The 23,737-nt window shown below is 40.5% G+C and overlaps 1 protein-coding gene across 1 annotated transcript in view; it reads right to left on the bottom strand.

Annotated features, from left to right (window-relative positions):
* ube2wb (ubiquitin conjugating enzyme E2 Wb) overlaps nt 1–23,737 on the bottom strand; it is a 94,815-nt gene that overhangs the window by 46,226 nt on the left and 24,852 nt on the right. Inside the window, exon 3 of the mRNA XM_078540311.1 lies at nt 6,897–6,999. Coding sequence (XP_078396437.1) covers nt 6,897–6,999 — 103 coding nt within the window. The remainder of the gene's footprint in view (nt 1–6,896; nt 7,000–23,737) is intronic.

The following is a 23,737-nucleotide window of genomic DNA, read 5'->3' as shown; positions in this document are numbered from 1 at the left end:
ACCATAATTAGTTCTATATTTATTTTTCCTCATGCCACATCTGGTGGTGTCCAATGATTAATGTCCATTGTCTCTAGAAACCATTTTTCAGTTACTCTATCAAAATCCTTTTTGAACACCTCTGTCAAATTTCCCCTTCATTTTCCTTGCTCTAATGACGACAAACCCAGTTTTTCTAGTCTCTCCACATAAATGAAGTCTTTTCTAAAGCTTTGACATCTTTCCTGAAGTGTGGAGCCTAGAATTGGTCACAACATTCTAACTGGGTCCTAATCAGTGTTTATAAAGATTTAGCATAACTTCCTTGCTTTAGTATACTATTCCACTATTTATAAAGATCCTGTCCTGCCACATTCAAAGATTTGTGTACATACATACTCAGGAATCTTTAAAATTGCACCCTTTAGATCAGGGTTGTCCAACATGTGTGTGTGTGTTGGGCCACATTTCAATTCTTTTCTCACTCAAGGGTAAATGAGCAAATTTCAGAAAGCCAGGGTTTGACACATTAAACATGATTTTTTAAAAAAAAATTGTATCAAAGAAAGAAAATTTAAAAAAGTAATCAATATGAATGACCATTAAAAATAAACAGAGCTAACCAATAAAACCTTTTTCTTTTTTGCTTAGGAAGCAAAGCTAGGAGAGGCAGACTATGCCCTAAGCCCTGAACAACAGGGAACAGAGTGGAGCCATGCTAAGGAGTTAAGTTTAACGAACTGTGATCTTGCGTTTGTCTCTAATGGTGCACGCTCCGATCTGGCTATGGTGGAATTCATATGGGAATGGAGTTTGAAAGTGGGCTGCCTTTCAGCCTGGGTTTTCCTCCTCTCTCAGCCTGCTTTGTGGATAGGTTTTTGGGGAGGGGAGGGGTGGGGGTGGGGTGGGGGGGGGAGGGTGTCTGTGTAGCCCAGTCGCAGAATTTACACACACACAGCGAGTCTGTCGGCCAGATAGGGAGGCATGGTGAGCCGGATTGTGGCCTGTGAGCCATATGTTGAACAGCCCTATTTTAGATTTTATTGCCTCTCATTCTTGCTACAAAAATGAATTGTTTCACACTTCTCTGCATCACATTTCACAAGTCCTTCTATGACCTTGTGAAGCCTGTTACTACCTGGATCACTATTTACTACATTTCAGACTTTCACGTTATCTGCAAACTTTAAAATTTTGCCCTATATACCAAAGTCCAGGTCTTTAATATATACCAAAAAAGCAACGGTTCCAAAACTGAGCCCTGGGGGACACTGCTGCACAATTCCCTCAGTCTGAAAAACAGCCTTTCACGACTACTTTCTGCCCCTTAGACAATTTTGCACCCCCAAAGTCATTGCCACTTTGATTCCACAGGTTGCTAATTTTGCTAAGAAGTTTTTGAAAGTCCATATACACATCAACCTTCATCAGCCCTTTCTGTAACTTCAAAGAACTCAAAGCTAGTCAAATATAATTTGCCTTTAACAAACCCAAATTTTTCCAAGCACCAATTAATTTTGTTCCAAATTTATGTCCCTAAAAGTTTCCCCTTCACCAGCCTTAGGCTCATTGACCTGTAATTGCTGGGTTTACCTTTTTTTTGAACATGGGTATAACATTTGCAATCCTTCAGTCCTCTGTCAGCATTCCCATATGCAAGGAGGATTTAAAGATTTTGCTGGAGCCTGTAATTTCTCCCCTTAGTTCTCTCACAAACCCAGGATGCATCCCATCTGGACCAGGTGGCTTTTCTATTTTTAGCCCTGCCAAATTTCTATTTTATCCAATCCAATTTTGCTACTTCTTTCTCGTTTCTTGCAACATTGACAGCATCCTCTTCTTTAGTGAAGAGAGATGCAATGTGCTCATTTAGCACCTCAGCCATGCCCGACTGCCTCAACAAGATCATTTCGTCCATAATGAACCACACCCTTCCCTTGACTACTTAAGTGTTTATAAAAGACAATTGTCTTCCCCACTAATCTATTCTCTTTACTCTTATTTCTTGTACTTTCTGTCATCAGCTTGGTTCTCGACTGAATTATGAATCCTTGTGTGTCTTTTTCTGTTTCATTTTAATCTCTATCTTTAGCCATCCAAAGAGCTCTGGTTTGCTTCCCCCTTCCTTTCTGTCTCATGGGGAAGTAACTGGTCTGTACCCGAACTATACCCCCAACAAAAGCCTCCCATTGTTCATTTACTGTTTTACCTGCCAATCTTTCAATTCCAATACAGCTGTGCCAGATGCTTTTCAACTCAGTGAACTTAGTCCTCCCGCAGAGGAAGGGATGTCCGGTAAATTAATGCCGGAGTACTGGAGCACAGGAAAGGAGCCTGGTACTTGGAATGGCAAAGTAGGGCTTGCAGCAAAGCAAAGGCTGTGATTAAATTATAACACCATACTGTAAGATAAGGATAACAACTAAGATATTCTGCATCTAAGATTTAACTGCTGACTGGTTCTGGAACCAGAGGACAATCAATGACAATGAAATTCCCAGTCACATAACGCAGATGCTTCAGATCACTAAAAACAGATGTTCGTTTGTCAACTCAAAGAACAAAAGCACTGAAAAAAATTGCAATTGTGCAAACATGAATAAATTTAGCTATCAGAATAATTGGTTAAAAAATTAAATGACGACATTTAATGCGTTCAAATTTGTCTCATTACCTGGAATAAAACTGTATTGGAATTTTCATGTGATCAAAGTAATTATGCAGATTTGCGCCTACATAGTCAAACTCACAAACTATGTTCCATAACTAGATTACTTTTTAAAAAATTAATTAATGGAACATGGGCATCACTGACAAAGCCAACATTTATTGCCCCTCCCCAACTGCCACTGTAACGATCACAGTGAGTCGTCTTCTTAAACCACTGCAGTCCTTTTGGTGAAGGTACTCCCAAACTGTTGGTTGGTAGGAAGTTTCAGGATTTTGACCCAGTGATGTTGAAGGCAATGTACTCCCTAGTCAGGATGGCGAGAGACTTAGAAGGGAACTTGTAGGTGGTGGTGTTCCCCAATGCCTGCTGTCCATATCCTTCTAGGTGGTAGAGGATGCAGGTTTGGAAGGTGCTGACAAAGAGGCCTTGGCAAGTAGCTGCAGTGCATCTTGTAACAGGTACACATGGCAGCTGGTGTGCCAGTGGTAAAGAGAGTTAATGTTTAAAGTGATGGAAGATGAGTAGCCAATCAAGCAGATTTCTTTGTTCTAGTTTGGTACTGAATTTCTTGAGTATTGTTGGAGCTGCACACATTCTGGCAATTGGAGTATTTTTCATCATACTCCTGACTTCTGCTTCGTAGATGGTAGAAAGGCTTTGGGAAGTCAGAAAGTGAGTAACTTGTCACAGAATATCCAGCTTCTAAATTGCTCTTGTAGCCAGTTTGTGTTAGGCTGGTCCAGTTAAGTTGCTGATCAATAGTGAACCTAGGACATTGATGGTGGTTGATTGGATAGTGGCAATGTCACTGGATGTCAAGAGATGGCTGTTAGACTATCTTTTTGGAAATGGTCATTACCTGACTCTTAAATGGCATGAACATCACTGCCACTTAACAGCCCAAGCCTGAATGTGACTAGCTCTTTGCCACATGTGAGAAGAGACTGCTTCATTATCAGAGTATTTGAAAACAGAGGTGAATACTGTGCAATCATAAGCAAACACCCCCATTTCTGACCTTATGATGGTTGGAAGATCATTGATGAAGCAGCTGAAAGGTGGTTGCACCGAGGACACTGCCCTGGAGAACTCCTGCGGTGATGTCTTCGGTCTGAGGTGAATTGCCTCCAACAATAAATATCTTTCATTGTGTTAGATATGGCAATCCAACTATTAGAGAGCTTTCCCTGATTACCACTGGCTTCAATTTTACAAGGATTCCTTGACGCCACACTTAGTCAAATACTGCCTTGATATTAAGGGTAGTCAAATCTCCCCTCAAGGCAGGATTTCAACTCTTTTGTCCAATAATGAGGTCTGAGGCTGTGGTCTTGATATAACCCAAAGTGAGCACTGGTGAATAAGTGCCACTTGATAGTGCTATTGATGACACCTTTGATCACTTTGCTCATGATTGAGAATAGGCTGATAACTGACTGGATAGAATTTCTCCTGCATTGGGAACAGGAGAATAATGTGAAAATGCAGAAGCTGCTGAAGGTGATGATTCTATGCTTTTCCAGAGGTTATGCTGTTGAGGTCCTCCCAGATCACAATCAATGGGAAATCTATGAATTGTCAAGACCTTCGACTCTTATGCTGTTAGTCTTATTGTAAAAACTCTTTTAAAAAAAAAGTTGCACCTTGTTGATTGAGGTGTAACTGAGCTTTTAATGGCTTATGAACTTCATAATTACTACTAATCATTCATTGGCCCTGAAAAACAAATTTGATATTTTTGGAATATCAAATTTGTACACTGCAATAAAAAATTACCAAAATTTAAATTATTTTTAAATTTTATCTTACTTTTTGTTTCTATCACAATCATTTATTTCACTGCTTGAAATTGAAATTAAAATTGAAGGATAAATTACTTTTAACTTCCTGGTTCGTACTCTGGGAATACTGCAACGTAATTGGCTATTTGCTGACAACACTCCTGCTGTATGCCAGGAGATTCCCCTGACTTGGCACCACATTTAAAGTGCCGTGGATGGCTATCTTCAAAACGGCAGCAAGCTCCTTTGCTTCACCACTGTCCGCTAAAAATACGGAGTATATATATATATTCTTTTGAATTCCTTGGTTTCTGCTCAACCACATCCTTAAGGGTCTTGGCATGGAGTGTGTACATTCACAAAATATATTACTTCACAGTATTCCATATTAAATCTGCCACCTGCCTGCCTTCTATTAACTGTCTTCTTGAGGTCGTTTACTGTTTTCTATGCTGCTTGCCAAACTCTCTACTTTTAGTGCTATTTGAAATTTTGCTCCCTATCCCCAAAATGCTGCTAATTTCACCAAACAAGATTTACTTTTAATAGACCCATGCTAGTTTCCATTGATTTATCCATGCATTTCTAAATCTGACTAACTTTAAGTCTGTGTGTGCATTCTAAGAGTCTACCCATAACTGGTGTTAAACTAACTTGTCTATAGTTATCCAATTTATCTTTCTTCCCAATCTTAAAAAATATTGCAGTGGCTACTCTTCAGTAAATGGCATAATTTGCCAACTTGAGGTATGAATCTCCATTGCAATTTATATTATGCAGACAGTTTCTGTTCTCTGTAAGTCTGTTGCAAGCTGCTGCAAAAAATGTAGAGAACAAAAAAAAATGCATTATAGTGTCATGACAGGTTGCTCCTAATCATTTCCTTAAGTTGGGGGCAATTCTGGGAAAATAAACTCTTCCATGAGTTGCAAAAGTGTAAGGTAAATGATTTATTTTTCCATTAGATTCTCAAACTTTTGGTAATGTATTTTGCCAGTGTTTTCAGTGCTAAGCTAGTTCTCTACATCATATGCACCAAAGTGCACAAACCTACCCAGGACATTTGGTGAGCCACAAGTAGAGGCATCAGAACAATGGAGATCAGGTTGTTTACATTACTAAGTACCATTGACAGGATAAACATGTCAAATTTTCTTTAATGGCACTCCATCATGGTATGAGTGACTTTGGAGTATTAAAATACAAAAGAAGCCTCATCACATACGAAAAGATACTCATTTGAGACACGTCATTGACTTTTCTCTGATGCTTCAAACCAGAACTATTGTGAACTGTTGAATGAACAACTCTATTTTACATTGTTAATTAAGTAAATCTGATGTTTAGAATTAATTCAAAGCTAATGTTTGAGAAAGCACTTGTACTGTCAATTTATTGTGCCCACAAAGGCAATTTTTCCAGCACTTTGTTCTTATTTCAGATCTCCAGCATCCACAGTATTTTGCTTTTAATTAAGATGGCTCCTCAGCTTGCTAGCCTAATTCAGTCTGAAATCAACAGCTCCTTGTCCAGAAATAAGGCTGTCCAGAAATCATAGTCTTCAGTCAGCCACCAAGCTGTTGAACATATGAGCTAGGAGCAGGAGTAGGCCACTCGGCCCTTTGAGCCTGCTCCGCCATTCAATAAGATCATGGCTGATCTGACCGTAACTTTCCACCTACCCATGTAACCCTCCACCCCCTTGTTTATCAAGAATAAAACCATAAGACATAGGAGCAGAAGTAGACCATGCAGCCCATCGAGTCTGTTCCACCATTCAATAAGATCATGGCTGATCTGATAATCCTGAACTCCACTTTCCTGCCTTTTCCCCATCACCCTTGATTTCTTTACTGATTAAAAATCTGTCTCTCATCTAATCTATCGACCTGTACCTTGAAAACATTCAAAGACTCTGCCTTCCAATGTCGAACAGGGACCACTACTATTTCTACTACTACATTCTATTAATGATGCTCAATATCCAAGTATTCAATACTGGTCAGCTAGTATCAGCATTCAGAATAGGGAATGTAGTGATGAATATTCTATTCAACAGACACAGCTAGCTAGAGAGAGAGATTCACCACATGCATTGATCAAGGAGGTATTTACTGTTTGGTAGGTTAAATGTCAATAGTTTATATGGAACTGTAAGTTTTACTGGGGAAACAATAAACGAGTCTGTAATTTGCATGAGATGGAATTAGTGTAAATTTAACAGAACTCTGCAAATAATTTTCATCAGCTACTGCTTTCAAGTGATCTTGGGATGATTGGGTAATATGTTAGTCACCAAACTGTAGGATACAAATGATAAAACATAAGGTTATGTGGGTTTACATATAGCTCTTAATTGGATTTATTACATTATTTTATATTAGTTTTACCAGTTTCCTATTTAGTTAAACATATGCTTGAAGGAATAAATATTGCAGCCATCAGGTTCTGTGTACAGGTATTACCTGAGGTGAATCAAAAGGGTAACGACCGCTGAACTTGAAGAGAAGCTGAAATTTCTCTCCTTCATATAATGTGCCTGGAGCTCCTTCCATGTCTACAATCCACCTGTAAACATAAAATAAATTATGTGGTCTGTACAAGAGTGCAACTATTTATCACATATCCACGTCAACATAGCAACATTACCACCTAGCTAACTTTCTGTTGAAGAAAACAATGAGATAATCTGCAACATAAAGTGATGGGACATGTAACCTTCAATCACCCACTTGATCAACACTTTCTATTACGCTCAGAAGGGCCAACAGATTTCCAACTTTATCAATATACCACAGCCTGGCGGGTTGGGAATGAGGTCCTAAAGATGAAGGAAAGCAACAACAACTTCCATTCACATAGCATCTCTAACATAGAAAAACTTCCCACAGCATTTGATTTGTAATGTAAAAATTTTTCAGATGGGGTAATGAAAAAGCTTTGACAAAGAGATCTATTTTAAGAGGATCTTAAAAGCAGAGAGGTGAAAAGGCTTAGGCAGCAAATTCCAGAACATGGGGTCTCTGGGCAGCTAAAGGCACAACCAGCAATTGAGTGGTGGATTGGAGGAAGGGACGGTAAAAGCTCAGAATCAGAGGGACACAGATTTTGGGGCAAGGGGGTAGGGCTTAGAAAAATAGAGACAGAAAAGGTTATGAAGCTGTTTAGCACAAAGATGAAAATTTGAAAGCACTGGACAATAGGGAGCCAATGTAGGTCACCAAGAGTTGGTACAGCATAGAATTGGGCAGCAGAGATTTGGATGAACTGAAGTTTATGGAGAGCAGAGGAGGGAAGGGTGGCCAGAAGAGCATTGGAATTATCAAGTCTGGAAGACAAATGGATAAATCTGGGTTTCAGATATGGGATGAGGTAGGGAAAGAGGTGTGGAACATTAGTGGAGGTAGAAGCAGGCAGCCTTTTTGATGGGAATGGTGTGTGGCTAGGAGTTCAGGTCGGAATCAAGTAGAATGCTGAAGCTGCAAAAGGTCTGGCTCAGCTTCAGATAATGTTCGAGGAGGGTTGAAATTGGTGGCAAGCCTTTGGAATTTCTGGCGGGATCCAAAGATAATGGCTTCAGTGTTACAAATGTTTAACTTGGACAAATTGCAGCTCATTCAAAACTACACAAAATCAAACAAGGAGGCAGCAAAGGGGTTGACATTGGCAACTTAGAGGTAGAGCTTCGTGTCATAAGCATTTGTGTAGAACATGTCACCAAGGGACAGCATGCAGTCGAGGAAGTGGAACTTCAGAGGTAACTATTAGGGGGTGGGAAGAGAAGCTGTTGATCAAGATCCTCGGACTTCTTTCACAGAGGCAAGTCAAAGGGAGCAGTGAGATCAAGGATGATGAGGAAGGGTAATCCGCCATGTTCAATCACAGATGACATCATGTGACTTTGATTGAGGACATTGCGGTGCTGTGGCATGAATGCAAGCTTCATTCAAGGGATCAAACATGGAGTTGCAGAAAAGATAGGCACAGATTTGGGGGACGTTGTTGGACTACATAGTAAAGACAGGTAATTACAAGGCAGAAGGGTCATGGGTGGGTTTCTTGAGGAAATGTTGATGATGGTGGTTCTCAAAGGGAGAGGGAAGTATTTCCAACATGGACTAGCATGGGGACCAAGAACGGGTTTTGGGTGGTCAGCAATTTGGTGGAATGGGCTCAAGGGAAAGGAAGGGGGATCCCTGACAAAATTAGCTTAGAAGTCATAAAGGTACTAGAAAAAGGTACAGGTTAATATGTAAGGCAAAGGAGAGCCAGGTAAACAGAGGAAACAACAGACATAACTGAACAGATGATCCATATGCTATTAAGAAACAACCGAGCACATTGGTTACAGCAAAGGCTATGGGCCCCAATAACATCCTAGCTGTAGTGAAGGTGACTTGTGGCCTAGATCTAGCTATGCCTGGAACCTAGCTGTCCCAGTACCACTACACACTGACATCGACCTGACAAAGTAGAAAATTGATCAACTGAGTCCTGCACACAAAAAGCAAGACAAAAACCAATCAAGGTAATAACTACACCATCTCTTCTCAATTAGCAGTGGTGGTACAGGTGTCGATAGTGCCATCAAATAACACTTACTTACCAATGCTCAGTTTGGATTCTGCCAGGACCTCTCAGCTCCAGACCTTGTGACAGCCTTCATCCAAACATGGACAAAACACCAGAGTTCCAGAGGTCAGGTGAGATTGACTGCTCTTTAAATCAAGGCAGCATTTGACACAGAGTGGCTTCAAGGAGCCCCAGCAAAATTGAAGTCACTGGGAATCGGGGGGAACTCTCTGCCAACATTACCTAGCACCAAGGAAGATTATTGTGGCTGTTGGAGGCCAATCATCTCAGCCCCAAGGCATTGCTACAGGAATTCCTCAGGGATTTTCTAGGTCTAACCATCTTCACCTGCTTCAACAAAGACCTTTCCTCCATTGTAAGGTCAGAAGCGGGGATGTTCACTGATAACCGCAGAGTGTTCAGTTTCATTAGCAAATACCGAAGCAGCCCATGTCACTGGCAGCAAGAGATGGGCAACATTTAGGCTTAGTCTGATAAGGTGACAAGTAACATTTGCACCACACAAGTGCTAGGTAATGGGCATCTTCAATAAGGAATTGTCTAACCACCACCTCGTGACTTTCAACAGCATAACCATCATCAAATCTCCCACCATCACCATCCTGGGAGTTATCATTGATCTGAAACTTAACTGGGCTAGCCATATAGTTTTTGTGGCTACAACAGCAGGTCGGAGGCTAGGTATTCTGTGGTAAGTGATTTGCCAGTTGATTCCTCTGAAGCCTGTGCACCACCTACTAGGCACAAAACAGGAGTGTGATAGAGTGCTCTCCACTTGCCTGGGTGAGTGCAGCTCCAACAACACTCAAGCAGCTTAGCAATATCAGGACAAAGCTGCCTACTTGACTGGCATCCTGTCACCCTAAACACTCACTCCCTTCACCACCAGCACACTGTGCCTGTAATGTGTATCACCCTACAGCATGCTCTGCAACAACTTACCAAAGCTTCTTCGGCAGATCTCTACCACCTAGAAGGCCAAGGGCAGTAAGTGCATGGGAACATCAGCAACTTATGTTCTCCACCTATTCACATATTTTCCTGACTTGGAAAGACATCACTATTCCTTCATCGTCACTGGGTCAAAATTTTGGAACTCCCTACCTAACAAAACTGCGAGAGCACCTTCACCACAAGGACCACAATGGTTTACGGTGGCTCAAGGATAGTTAGGAGTGGGTGATAAATGCCAGTTTTTAAAAAATCTTAGGTACAATGAAGTCCATGAGCTCCTTGCATTTGTTGAAAAAGGTGAATGGGGAAGCGGCATGGGAGTCTGGTTTAAGGGGCGGTCAACAATGCAATAAAGAAGCCATGGTCAACTTTACTCTCTAGGATGATACTGAGGTAGTGGACAGTTTTGAAAGTAATGAACTTGAGTTTAGAGTAGTAACCGGAAGGCATACGCGAATGGACACAAAAAATTTCAAGTTTCAAAATGCAGCCTCAGCTTTAGGAATATATCTAGGGAGTGCAATCTGTATTATTCCACAGAAAACTAATGTATATTTTAGTTCTGTATAGATTGCCAACCATTTTCAGCATTATTTTCTTAAATGTAATATGGTCTGAAATATCTGCTAATTCTTATTAAAATACTTCAGAAGTATTTTACCAGGAAAGTTGTATAAATAAAACATTAACCTTAGGGAATTGTGGAAACAAATCCTAAGAGGATAATTCAATATCCAACAGGATAATCAAAAGGAATGCTGAGGGACAAGATTCAACTTTAACGTTTTGCATCGTCACATATACTAAATTCAGTCAGTGGAACACAATTTTTATTGAAAACTCACTGCAAGTATCTACTGTCCTTGTTATTCCTGTAAATAGTTCTTTCAATCTTTAAGTGTCACACTTCCCTAACACAGCTTGTGACACAGAAACGGATTTCATCTCTGCTACAGACCAGGAGAGGTAGCGTCATTTCTCAGCTGACTGCAACAAGATGCATTTGTAAGAAGGAACATTCACTCCTTTTGAGTGCTGTGACGTTAAAGTACGGGCATGAACAGACTTTCTTGTAAATTTTAAAATGAAAAGAAAGGATTAACTTTATTTTTGCAACACCGGAAATGTATGCAACAAACAACCACTCCACAAACAAGTTGATACACACACACGATAATTTCTAAAGGTATGACATTAGACACGGAACAAGTCAGTTATTTTTAAAAAGTCTTCGAGATGGAGGTTCAAAAGCATTGCAGGCCTGAAGGAGTCTCTCTTTTGGTTCTTTGAAGACAGATGGAGGTTGGAAGTTTCTGCATTTTTTGGGCAAAATTGTAGCCAAGCTCTTGTAGTGAAGAAATATAATCTTGCAGGTGAACCAAATTAGCCCCCTTTTTTTGCTGCCTCAGAAGACTTGTCTTTTTGAGGCAGGGTTCTTTTCTCCTTTAATAATATAAAAGCAAAATACTGCGGATGCTGAAAATCTGAAACAAAAACAAAAATTGCTGGAAAAACTCAGTAGGTCTTACAGCATCTGTGGAGAGGAAGACCGAGTTAACATTTCGAGTCTGTATGACTCAATGATGAGCTCTGATGAAGAGTCATACAAACTCGAAACGTTAACTCTATCTTCCTCTCCACCGATGCTGTCAGACCTGCTGAGATTTTTCCAGCAATTTTTGTTTCTTTTCTTTGTTGGGTGCTCTGCGTTGCTGGTCCCAGGCTGCCTTGCTGGCTCCCTTTGTGGATTAATAAGGTGTTGACCGCCTCTCTCCAGCTAATTTCAGTCATGTGACAGTGGTATCGACATATCCCATTGTCCACACAATGGGTTGGAGCCAAGGTGGTTGATACACAATGTGATAGAATTGATATCCCATCAGCATTCCAGTTATGATCCACTGAAAGACTATTTGACATCCAATCTTCATGGAGCCGACAGGTTTAGCAGCCAATGTCTTTTAAATATTTTCCATTGAAATAGTGAGGGGCAGTGAATTTGCACCTGGAAAACTAATTAGCATTTTTAAGTAACTTACCAGACTTATTTTCTCTGTCTGTCCAGAAACCACAAACGAAAGTCACTTGACCTTCCAGAATCCGTTTTTGGAGGGTACGGTGTCCATTATTTCATGTTGCTTTATTTTTAAAAGTACAATGCCTGCTTCCCAATTATCTTTATGGCCATGAAGTGACTATCAGATCTCAGTGAGAGTAGATTACCGTGATTGGGCCATCAGAGTTCCTCGATTCCCAAATTTTGATCAAACTATGTGATTTGTTTTTTTCCAATCTTTTTTTACTCCCAGGAATTAAAATTTCTGATGTTCAAAGTAAGGGTTTAAACAGAGTGTAAAAGTTGTTTTAAATTAGATATTTCAGAATAACTTAATTTATTTCATTCCCCAAAGCATCATGATTATAAGCAGCCTGTGGAACAGCAGGGCATCTGACAGCAATTTCTGGATTTCTGCATGTAAATACACATATGAAAATGTTGGCAGTTGTTGTGCAATTTACTCCATAATAACAGCGAGCACTGTTAGCCTCATTATTATTTATGCAAAATCCAGGCAAATAGAATTAGAAATATTGTAGTCAACAGTTAAATAATGAAAATAATTGAACAAAGTATGGAATAATTTGTACACACATACAAGGTGGGCAATGCATTATTTATTTCATTCCTGGAAACACCCACTAAGCTGAAGAAAGTCATGATTGCATTTAAGGAATGTTTCTCATGTAAGCCAATGTTTCCTATTACTTTTATATTTGTACATAATAAATAGAATAAACAAGCTTTCATTATGCCCCATTTGCTTAGGAATCACCCCTCAACATTTTCCAGAAGTGCCCGTCTTCTGTTTGAATATTTTGTCCCATTGCACTCACTGGTGAGTTAGTATCATACATTTAACCTGAAATATCAAAACTATAATTGAAAGGGAACACATTTAAAGCTGGAGTTTCAATGATATCGCAGTCATCAAATCATATTTATTTCAGTTAACATGCTATTAGATGCAAGGAAAGCATGCAATGTATCTTTATTTTGAACAGCTAGCTTCTGATACGCATTAAAACCCATCAAACTTAATAGTCTTCAAATCAAGCAGACACAGGGCCATAGCATTCACCTAGGGATATTAGGTGCTGACCGCCAACAACTCATGCTTCAGAGCTCCCAGGGGTGCAACTATTACTGATTGATTTTATCTGATTGAACTTCGACAGTCCACTAACACATTTAAGTTTTCCACTGTTTGTCCAGTGCAAGGAACCCGTTTTTTTTGGAAAATCTTAAGGGCATTGAATTTTGGACAGCTCTTCCTCTTGAGTTAATTTTAAAAGTTTGCAGTATTAATTCAGGGCTGTGACTATGCCATTCTTCAAAAAACTACAGGTCAAGGTAGATACCCAGCAGGGAACACCTGGAAAGGGAAGAGATATTTTGTACATCTAAGTTAATAAAGAACTGTTGTTGACAGGCTAAAGACTCTTGCTAAAAGCAAAATACTGCAGATGCTGGAAATCTGAAAAAAAAACAGAAAATGTTGGAAAAACTCAGCAGGTCTAACAGCATCTGTGGAGAGAGAAACAGAGTTAACCTTTCAAGTCTGTATGACCCTTCTTCAGAGCTCTGTTCTACAAACCTGTTCTAGTTATATCCGATTAATCCCTGTTCATATTCATAAAGCATCAATAAATCACAATTGAAGAGGTAGGGAAAGTACAAGCCAAACACAAGGAAGATGAGCAGAAAAACTTCCAATGAAGAATTACTAACAACTTGTATTTTTTCAGTCTTTTAACATAATGAGACATCCCTAGGTCCCATGTTCCACAGGAGCATTCTAAAAACAAAATGTTACACCAAGCCACGTGAGAAGATATTAGGCCAAATGACCTAAAGCTTGGTCAAAGAGGTAGGTTTTAAGATGTGCCTTGAGGGAGGAAAATTATGTAGGGAAGTGGAGAGGTGCAGGGAGGGAATTCCAGAACGTAGGGCCTAGGCAACTAAACGTGAGGCCAACAATGATGAAGCGATCAAAATCGAGGATGCTCAAGGGACCAGAATTGGAGAAACAAGGGTATCTCAGAGGGCTGCGAGGCTGGTGAAAATTACAGAGATAGGGAGGGAGGAAGCCATGGAGGGATCTGAAAACAAGGATGAGAATTTTAAAACCATGACGGTGCTTGACTGGGAGCTAATGTAGTTTAGCAAGTGTAGGGATGATAGGTGAATGGGATTTGGGTTTAGTTAAGGCTCAGGCAGCAGAGCTTTGGATTATGGTGCAAGAATATGGGAGACTAGCTAGGAATAGTCCTGAATAGAAGTAACAAAAGCTTGAACGAGGGTTTCCACAGCAGGGGAGCCGAGACAGGGGGCAAAGTCAAGTAACGTTAGAGAGGTGGAAAAGGCGGTTGTAGTGATGGCATATGTGGTCGGAAGCTTATCTCAGGGTCAAATATGACTCAGGTTGCTAATAGGTTGCTTTAGTCTCAGACTGTTCCCAGGGACAGGAATGGAGTCAATAATTAGAAAATGGAGTCTGGAGCAGGGACTGAAAACAACGGCTTTCTAAACTAAGGACACATGGGACAACAAAATCAAGCATGAGTTGACAGCACAATCAAAATACAGGGAGTAGCCGAACAAAACAATGCTCCAATGAACCTGACAATCTTTCTGGCCATCAACTTTGTTTCACCACTCATGTGGGCATCTACCACGCAAAATAAGGTTAATATCATGATTAATTTTAGAATATTACAAGTAAACTAATATTTCTGTGTTCAAAATGTTTTCTCAGAGATCTGTACGTAAGTGAGTAACCTGTAACAATGGTTCAGGCAGTTTCCCAGATTCATCATGATCAGCTGGAGATTCAAGTTAACAGACTAAAGCTCTCATGCACCTATGCATACAATTGATAGAATATTTTTCACACAATAGTGGACAGCAAGACTGGGTAGTCACAGAGCACATCAAGACAAGCTAACGGAAAATTGATAAGAATGAAAATAGTAGCAAGTTTTTAAGGCAGTGAAATTAGCCAGAGTTTGGTCTTTCTGTCTGTAAAACATCAAAATATGAACAGAAGTAAAACAATGTAGGTACCATATTCAGGTATATGACAAATTAAACTTTAAACCATGCCAACTTCAAGAAGAATGTTCACATTTTGTAATATATCCCACATGGTTACAGCAGCTGGCTTTTATTTTGTTATACTGGGAACTCAAAAGCAACAGTTGATACAAACTTCTGCAATGACTATGCTAATACTAAAGGTTAGAGGAAAGGTATGAATAAATATCTTGAATTTTAAAAATATTTTAATAAAAGTTTCAACTAAAATACATCAAGCGTTGCTGCAGAGAAAGGAGGGTAGACCCAAATAAAGAAATTGGTAAACTTTCCTTGATATTCTTTATAAAAAACAGAAACTTACATCAGAAAGATAGTGAACCATGGATTATCAAACTGGGTTTCCAAGATTCGATTTCTGAATGTCTTCACTTGCCAATGCATGATTTAACTTGCTGAATATTAATAAAACATGCTTTCTGCAACATAAGCTTTTCCTTCGATTAGTTGATGCTACTTCTTGGAAATTTGCTTAGGTGCCCTCAGGAGTTTGCCAATATTTGCAGAAGGTCCTTCATAGAGAAAAGTTTGAAAACTGTATTGCGTATAAAGAACTTCAATCCCAGAATGCATGCAGCAATTTACGGTAGATGTCAGCTGAGAAGTCAACCTTCGAAGCCTCCAAAAATCATTCCAAAAATGGGGGTTGACATGTACACAGTATAAAATGGGAACCACTAGTGTTGGCTGTCACCACTTTATAATGTGAAAAACTATAACACCAGTAGTTCATATTAATGTTGCATGGTTTACTGAATAAATTAATTGTACAAGGATACCTTTAACCACAAGAAAAAGTGTTTTAAAACCTGTCTATTTCATTGCCTTCAGCATCCAATGTAAAGAGTTCATCGAATTCATTCTGAGTCACTTTGACTATGGCATCATTGTAAAGATCTCACTCTGGATCAGATGTGACGCTTTCGGTTTCAGAATCATCTCTTCACTACAAACCTTTCTCTCCATCCATTGAATTGGATATTCCACACTTTTTAAAGGATCCGATGACAGTTTGCGTACTAATAGCATCCCATGATTTGATGACGAAACCACACGAAACATCAAGCGGGAAAGTGTGCATATTTCTGCTCTTTGTGAAAGTTTTTTCTTAGTCAATGATCCACCTATTCCATTTGGCAAAAACATGATCTTTGAATGGCTTCTTGAGGCACACATCCAAAGGTTGTTGGATCCCCTGCTATAACTGCAATGTGGATGTTATTTCTTTTCAGGCACCTCTTGATCTCAATTATATGGGGTCTGAATAAGTCCCATATAAATAAGCTGCATGCTTCATGTAGGCCACTGGGACATCTATTCCACACATTAGTGATCCATAATGTTACTCCATCCACATCCATCCAACTGTTGTCATGGATATGCACAAAAACTCCTGCAGGAAACTTGATTTTCAGCATGGTTTTACATTTGAAAATTACCATAGGCTTTAATTTCATTCTGTCAATCATGCAGCCTAGTACCACTGTGAATCTTGTCTTCGCATGTCCTGTGGTTTTCACTAGAACTATTTTCAAACCTTTCCACTCCACAATTCAGTTGCTAGGCATATCGAAATTCAAGGGCATTAAGCCATGTTGCCAATGTGGCAGAACGGTTACTCGTGGTTTTGCTGTTGTCTGATGAAGAATTGCTGGAAACTAGTTATTTTGGCATTGAGGTCTCTGAGCAATCTTGCTCTTCTGCTGCAACACTGGACATTTCCATTCTATAAAGCTATAACACCAACTAGCTGCTGCTCTAAAATCTTTGTCAAACTCAAGGTCTGATTTGGCCCACTTAAGTGCTTATATACACATTGCATTTCTGGTGATGATGAAGCCATGCTGATGATTTCCAAGGACCCATTCCAATACATGCTTTTCAAGGTCAGGCCACAGGCTGGTCCCTGTTCTCATTGCCCATTTGGTCTTGGGCATCTTTTTCAGAGTGGATTCCTCCTTCTTCCATTTCGCACCGGTTTTTGCTAACACAGAATTCTTGCAGCACCATTATTCGACAAGCTAGCAAATGTTATGACTTTTAGCTTGAAACCAGGTGCATACTTTATTCATTTTATTGGAACACTTGCTTCTCTTTGTTTGCTGTTGTCTGAATGAGTCTGTTCAGTGTGGGTCTGTCTTAAACTCCCACACATCTTTGCAATAGAGCCCATATGGCCCGCTCAATCCCTTACACCCAGTTATAAAGCAAGTAAAATATGCATTTGTGGGGCAAAATAATGAGGCTGACTATTAATCATAGTATAGCATGTCTTGGCTGAAAATGGGGGGGGGGTCGACTTATATGCCAAGCATATGCAAAAACACTATTTTTGGGGCTAGAAAAATGTGGTCGTCATGTGTCGGGTCGACTTATATGCTGCAATTTCCAGTGTGCATGCATGTAAGGAGGCAAATTTGTTTTTCTATACTTGCAGTTGGCGGAAGTGGTATTTTTGATTTTTTTTTTCAGGTTTTTGCTTCAGTCTCTTTGGGAAGAGAAAATTCTATTCAACTACTTTAGCTATGAGGAGAGGTTGGAGAAACTTAGATTGTTCTCACTAGAGCGATGGAGATTGAGGGGCGACTTGATAGAAGTTTACAAAATTATGTGTGGCATGGACAGAGTAGATAGTCAGAAGTTTTTTCCCAGGGTGGAAGAGTCAATTACTAGGGGACATAGATTTAATGTGAGAGGAGAAAACTATAGAGGAGATGTGCAGGGCAAGTTTTTTACGCAGAGGGTAGAGTGTGTCTGGAATTCGCTGCCAGAGGAGGTGGTGGAAGCAGGTACGATAGTGGTGTTTAAGAGGCAGCTTGACAAATACATGAATAGGATGGGAATAGAGGGATACGGACCACGGAAGTGCAAAATGTTTTAGTTGACGGGCAATATGATCGGCGCAGGCTTGGAGGGTCGAAGGGCCTGTTCCTGTGCTGTACTTTTCTTTGTTCTTTGTACTCCCACTTTCACACCCTTGCAGCTCACTGCCTATTGCAACATTATAACCTTGACTTACATGATCAATGCCATGAAGTACCTACTAACAGAATTGTAAAAATAAAAGTTGCCTAAATTGTAGGTGATAATTTTAAAATGAGCTTCTCCCATGCAGACCTGCCCCCCTCATGTTGCTTCTTGCACTTAGTTACTTTACTATCAATCAGTTGGAAAAAAGGGCAGTTCCATGATGGTAGAGTTGGCTGAATGTCAAGTTAGAATTAAAGTAAGAGATTTGATGTAAGCAATACCTAGTCAGTACTAACCTTTCTGAACGTTGCTTGATTGGCATCACTGGTCCCAAACACTGATTACTAAGTCAGCCAACAAAATTACTCTCAGGAGCATGGACTTTATGGGAAGAAAGTTCATGAGTAAAATTGATGTCTCTTAGAACATAGATTCATCTTCATGTCTAAAGAACATGATGACAGTGAACAAATTTAATTTGTTTTGATAATTTTGATGCTGGCAATTAAGGAGTTAGTCTGTACAGGCACAGAGTCTCAGATCCAGCTGTCCAAAAACCAGCGTTGCCCAAAAACTGTGTCATGCATCAATTTTAGTTGACTAAAATAAAAAACTTAACAGGACAATTAGACTAGGTGCTGTTTTGGCATGGTGTGGCAGCAGACTAGTTATTGGCTTTGCTGCTACTCACACCAATCTATTCCTAAGCAATCCTTGACTCCACCTGACTAGGCTTGTCCAGAACCAGCCATGGCCAGAAGCACCCAACCCGAAATTCAGCAAAATCTGAATTTGGCACGGCCTCAGTCCCGAGCTTGCCAGTTTTGAGACACTATGTGTACAACCACCTCCTTGACCCAATCCCTTCTATACCTCCAACCATGGTGGTCTGAGGGCTCTCAATTTCTCCTTGAACAGGGGCCTAAACAGTCTTTATCCTCCACCACCCTCCACTGCATGGTTGAACTTGTTCTCACATTGAACTCTTCTGACTCCACTCAATTCTTCCAAATAAACTGTGCTGCTATGGGGACTCACATGGATCCTAGCTATATTTACCCTTTTGTAGGATATGTGGAACATTTTTTGTTTCAGTCATACTCAGGTCCTCATCTTTCTCTAGTGCAATGAATTTTCTGCTCTTGCTCCAAACTGGAAAATTTCACCAACTCTGCTTTCAATTTCCAACCTTCCTTCACCCTTCATATAGTCCATCTCTGACTCTTCCTTTTCCCTTCTCAACTTCTCTGCCTCCATTTCGAGGTAAAGGTTATCGACATCTGATCGGACTCCACTTCCTCCCACCTTGCATCCTGTAAGGACCCTATTCCACGTTCCCAGCTTCTCCATCTTATCTATTCTGACGATGTCACCTTCCATATAGGTGTTTCCAATATGTATTTCTTTTTCCTCAGCTGAGGACCTCCCTCCACTATGGTTGACAGGACTCTTAGAGCACATCAATTCGATTTCCTGCACTTATGCTTTCACGACTTCACCCCAACCCCAGAACATGATATGGTTCCCCTTGTTCTCGTCTTCCAGCCCACCAGCCTTCGCATTCAATGGGTCATGCTCCACCATTCCCAACACCTCCAGCGTTTGTCACCAAACACAACTTCCCCCGCTTCTCATTTTCTCCATTCTAAAGGAACCTTTCCCTCTATGACGACCTTGTCCACTTCTCAAGCACCCTCAACACAACGTCCCCTTCTCATGCAATTGCAGAAAATGTAACATCTGACCTCTTACCTCCTCCCTCCTGACTGTTCAGAGCCTCAAACACCCCTTCCAAGTAAACAATGATTTACTTGTACTTCTTTCAATTTAGTATGCTGTATTTGCTGCTCATGATGTGGTTTCCTCTAAATGGTAGAGGCCAAACTCATGCATTAGGTTATCACTTTGTGGAAAACTTCTGTTCAGCCCACCAGCACAACCTTGCGCCTTCAGTCACTTGCCATTTTAATTGGCTACCTCACTCCCACTCTGACCTTGTCCTCCTATACTTTTCCCAAGGAAGCTCAATGCTAGCTAGAGGAACAACGCCTCATCTTTCGATTAGGCACTTTACAGTCTTCCAGACTCAACACAGAATTCAGCAACTTCAGATCATAGCTTTTGCCCGATTTTTTCAGACAACAGCACTTGGTGATGATTCTGTTAATATCATTTACCTTGCCTGGGCCCAACCTTTGTTTACTTCACAGTCGGAGGTGCCGTCTTTCAGATGAGACATTAAACGTCTGCCCTTTCAAGATGGACGTAAAAGATCCCGCAGCCCTACTTCGTTGAACAACAAGGGAATTATGCCCGCTATTCTGGCCAATATTTATCCCCCAATCAACATCGCAAACACAGGTTATCTGGTCATTATCACATTACGGTTTGTGGGGGCTTGCTGAACACAAATAGGATGCTGCATTTCCAACATTACAACAGTATCAGCACTTCATAAGTACTCATTGGCTGTAAGGTGCTTTGGGAAATTAGGTTGTCATGAAAGATGTTATATAAATGCAAGTCTTTCTTTTCTATGAAGCCATGACATTGCTATTTGCAACTTGCTGTAAATCAGAGTAAGCTACCCTCCCCATTTTTAAACCTATTTTAAACCAGAGTTTATTATCTGTGCTCATACTAGGAACAGAAAGCACAATTGGAACCCTTTGAATATTATTCACTCAGACGAGAACTTACATTGTCTTTGGGATAAATAGATCTCAAAAATATATTTATCCTCCTTTGCATAGTTTTAAGGTAAAGATTTGTGCAGGCTAAGAGAGTTTAAAAAAAGGTGCCCATACTGGTTTGGTAAAGGAGCATTATAGTAGGTGAGAGTTTCACTTGATCAATCTGAACTGAGTTCAAACAAGATGCAGAGGCAACATGCTAATCCATCATATCTTGTCTCTTTTCATTTCCTCCTCTTTCCCCTGAACACCAACACCCCACCCTCACCAACCTCCAAAGCTATTCAAAAGAACTGTACATATAAAATCAAAATAGTGTGGATGCTGGCAATCTGGGGAAAACACAGAAAATGATGGTATTATCTGCAGGTCAGGCAGTATTTGCCAAGAGAAAAAATAATTAATGGGTCCAATTTTAACTCTGAGTGAATGGATTTTGAGTGAATTAACATCTTGGAATGTGGTAACAATTCAAAAGGAGGCAGGGGTTCAGGAACAGGTACTTCAGGAAATGCCCATGAACCATGTTTTGCTTGATTATGTGTATAACACTGGATACTCTTGCAGCAAATATAAATCTAGTTTGTCTTTCGAGGCAAAGAAGACCGTGCTCATCATCTGGCATGTTTGGTAGGATTCCGATGGTACGCAGATGACTGCTAAGGCCGATTTGTGCCTGCATGTTCTGCTGCAAATAGGACAGAATACCACAGGCAATTGAGTTTTGAGCGAGTTGCTGGATCAGGATTTTCTCTCCACCTCTGATATGCACTTGCTTTCAAAGGAAGCCATGCCGTTTTTTTATTTGGTTGCACCAAGTGCAGCTATCCTGGGCGAGCTTCGAAGTCAATATCAAAATTCCTAAGTGAAGCCTTCAGAATGTCCTTGTAGTGCTTTCTTTGGTAGTCATGAAAGCACATCCCAGACTCGAGATCTCCACAGAAGATTTGTTTTGGTAAACAAGTGTCAGGCATTCAGGCTACATGACCATTCCAACTCAGTTGTGATTGTCTTAATATGGTGCTTGACATACCAGCTCAGGTGAGTACCTCAGTGTCTGGTATTTTATTCCGCCATCTGATCTTCAGAAGCTTCTGAAGGCAGCTCAAGTGAATGTGATTGAGCTTCTTAAGATGACTCTGGTGGAGTCCAAGTTATGGATGCATGGAACAGGCTGGGTAGGATTTATTGCTCTATAGACTTTCAGTTAGGTAGGCAGACTTACTCCTCTTCGTTTCCCGACTGATGTTCAAAGTCTACCAAAGGTGACACTTGCTTCGGTAATTCTTGCATGTGTTTTGTCGTCAATATAGATAGCTCAAGAGAGTGTGCTGCAGAAATAAGTGAACTTATTCACTGCTGACAAGTTCTGATCATAGATTGAAACTTTGGGCTCACAATAGGGCTTCCCTAGTGAAGGCTGGTACATTATTTCAGTTCTCTTCGCACTGGTTTTAAGACCAACGTTATCGCATACAGTGGTGAACAAGTCCATGCTACATTGCATGTCTAGCTCTGAACTGACACCCAGTGCACAGTCATCAGCAGACAGGCAATCACGAAGTTTGTTCTTGGAGGCCTTGGTCTTTGCTTGGAGTCATCTCGGATTGAGCAGCTTCCTGTCTGTGTGTTAACTGATTTAGATACCAGGACCACCATCATAAAAGGCTTCGGAGAGTATGGCAGAGAAAAACTTGCTGAAGAGGTTTCACACTAGCACGCAGCCCTAGTTAACTCCATTAGTGACAGGATGTCAGAAAGCTTATCATCATCCATCACATGCCAGTATGGAACTGTTGAATCATTGTGATAATTTCTCAGGGCAACTGAATTTTTCCATCACCTTCCAAAGGCCCTCAAAGCTGACTGTCTCAAAGGCCCTGGTCAGGTCAACAAACGTGGTGTAGAGGTCCATGTTCTGTTCTTGGCCTCTTTGGCCAAGGATTCTGGGAGGATTCTGGTGAAAATTTTGCCAGCGATGGAAAGGAGTGAGATTTCTTTTTGATACATAAATATATTTATGCAGGCATAAATGGTGATGCAAGGGAAGGAAATTACGAGCAATACCATGGTATGATGGTATTGCAAACAAGGGGGTAAAGGCATAGGAAGAAGTGATAATATCAAGTGGTAGTTATAGAGGGTCCTATTATTAGGTCAATAGTCTTTTCTGCAGGCACAGTCAGATGCCTCTTCATACAGGTAACATGGTAAAGGGCACAGATATGGTAGGGAAGATTGTAGAAAGGGAAGGTGAGCAACCTGAAATTATCATTCACACTAGAACCAATAACATAAGGAAGGACAGGACACAGACTCGCAAAAGGAATTTGATGAATTAGCTATTAGATTAAAAAGCTGGGCCCAAGGGTAGTAAACACATCCAGACAAATTTTGAGAACCACTATAAATTAAATCAATTCATGGAAGGGAGCAATTCACATGATAACATTTCTGGGACAGGCAAGTTCAAATAAAGGATGATCATCGCTTAAATAGAAGTGCAAATGTCCTCACAAGTGAAGATAAAGTAGGAGAGAACTTAGGGCAAATCTTAGAGCAAAGTGGGGAAGAGTTAAAATTATCAAAGGACAAAGCAGTTTAAAATAAACTGGCAGCGCAGGTATGGAGATACACACCTTAGTACAAGTAGAATCTCACTTAGACATAGATAGAGGCTTATGCACTCCAACGATCCCTTGAGTGATGCCATAGGGAACTCTTTGCTCCTGGCAGGGCCAACCATGGTGGCAAGGTTGCAGAGAGATGCCAAAGTGCAGTCCAACAGTCCTCAACAACAGAACAGGTGAAGGAAGACTGTGCATCTCACCAGCTGTGAAGGATGAAGGCTGCAGTGGCAAGGTGGTCCCAGTCATTGTAGTTTGACACTTCACTGAAATATGATCAGCAACCCATCAAGATCGTGTGGACAATAATGGGG

Source organism: Cetorhinus maximus, chromosome 4, assembly GCF_964194155.1.
Source record: "Cetorhinus maximus chromosome 4, sCetMax3.hap1.1, whole genome shotgun sequence".
Taxonomy (NCBI): domain Eukaryota; kingdom Metazoa; phylum Chordata; class Chondrichthyes; order Lamniformes; family Cetorhinidae; genus Cetorhinus; species Cetorhinus maximus.
The sequence above is the reverse complement of the archived record's forward strand: the minus strand, read 5'-3'. Positions and strand labels throughout refer to the sequence as shown.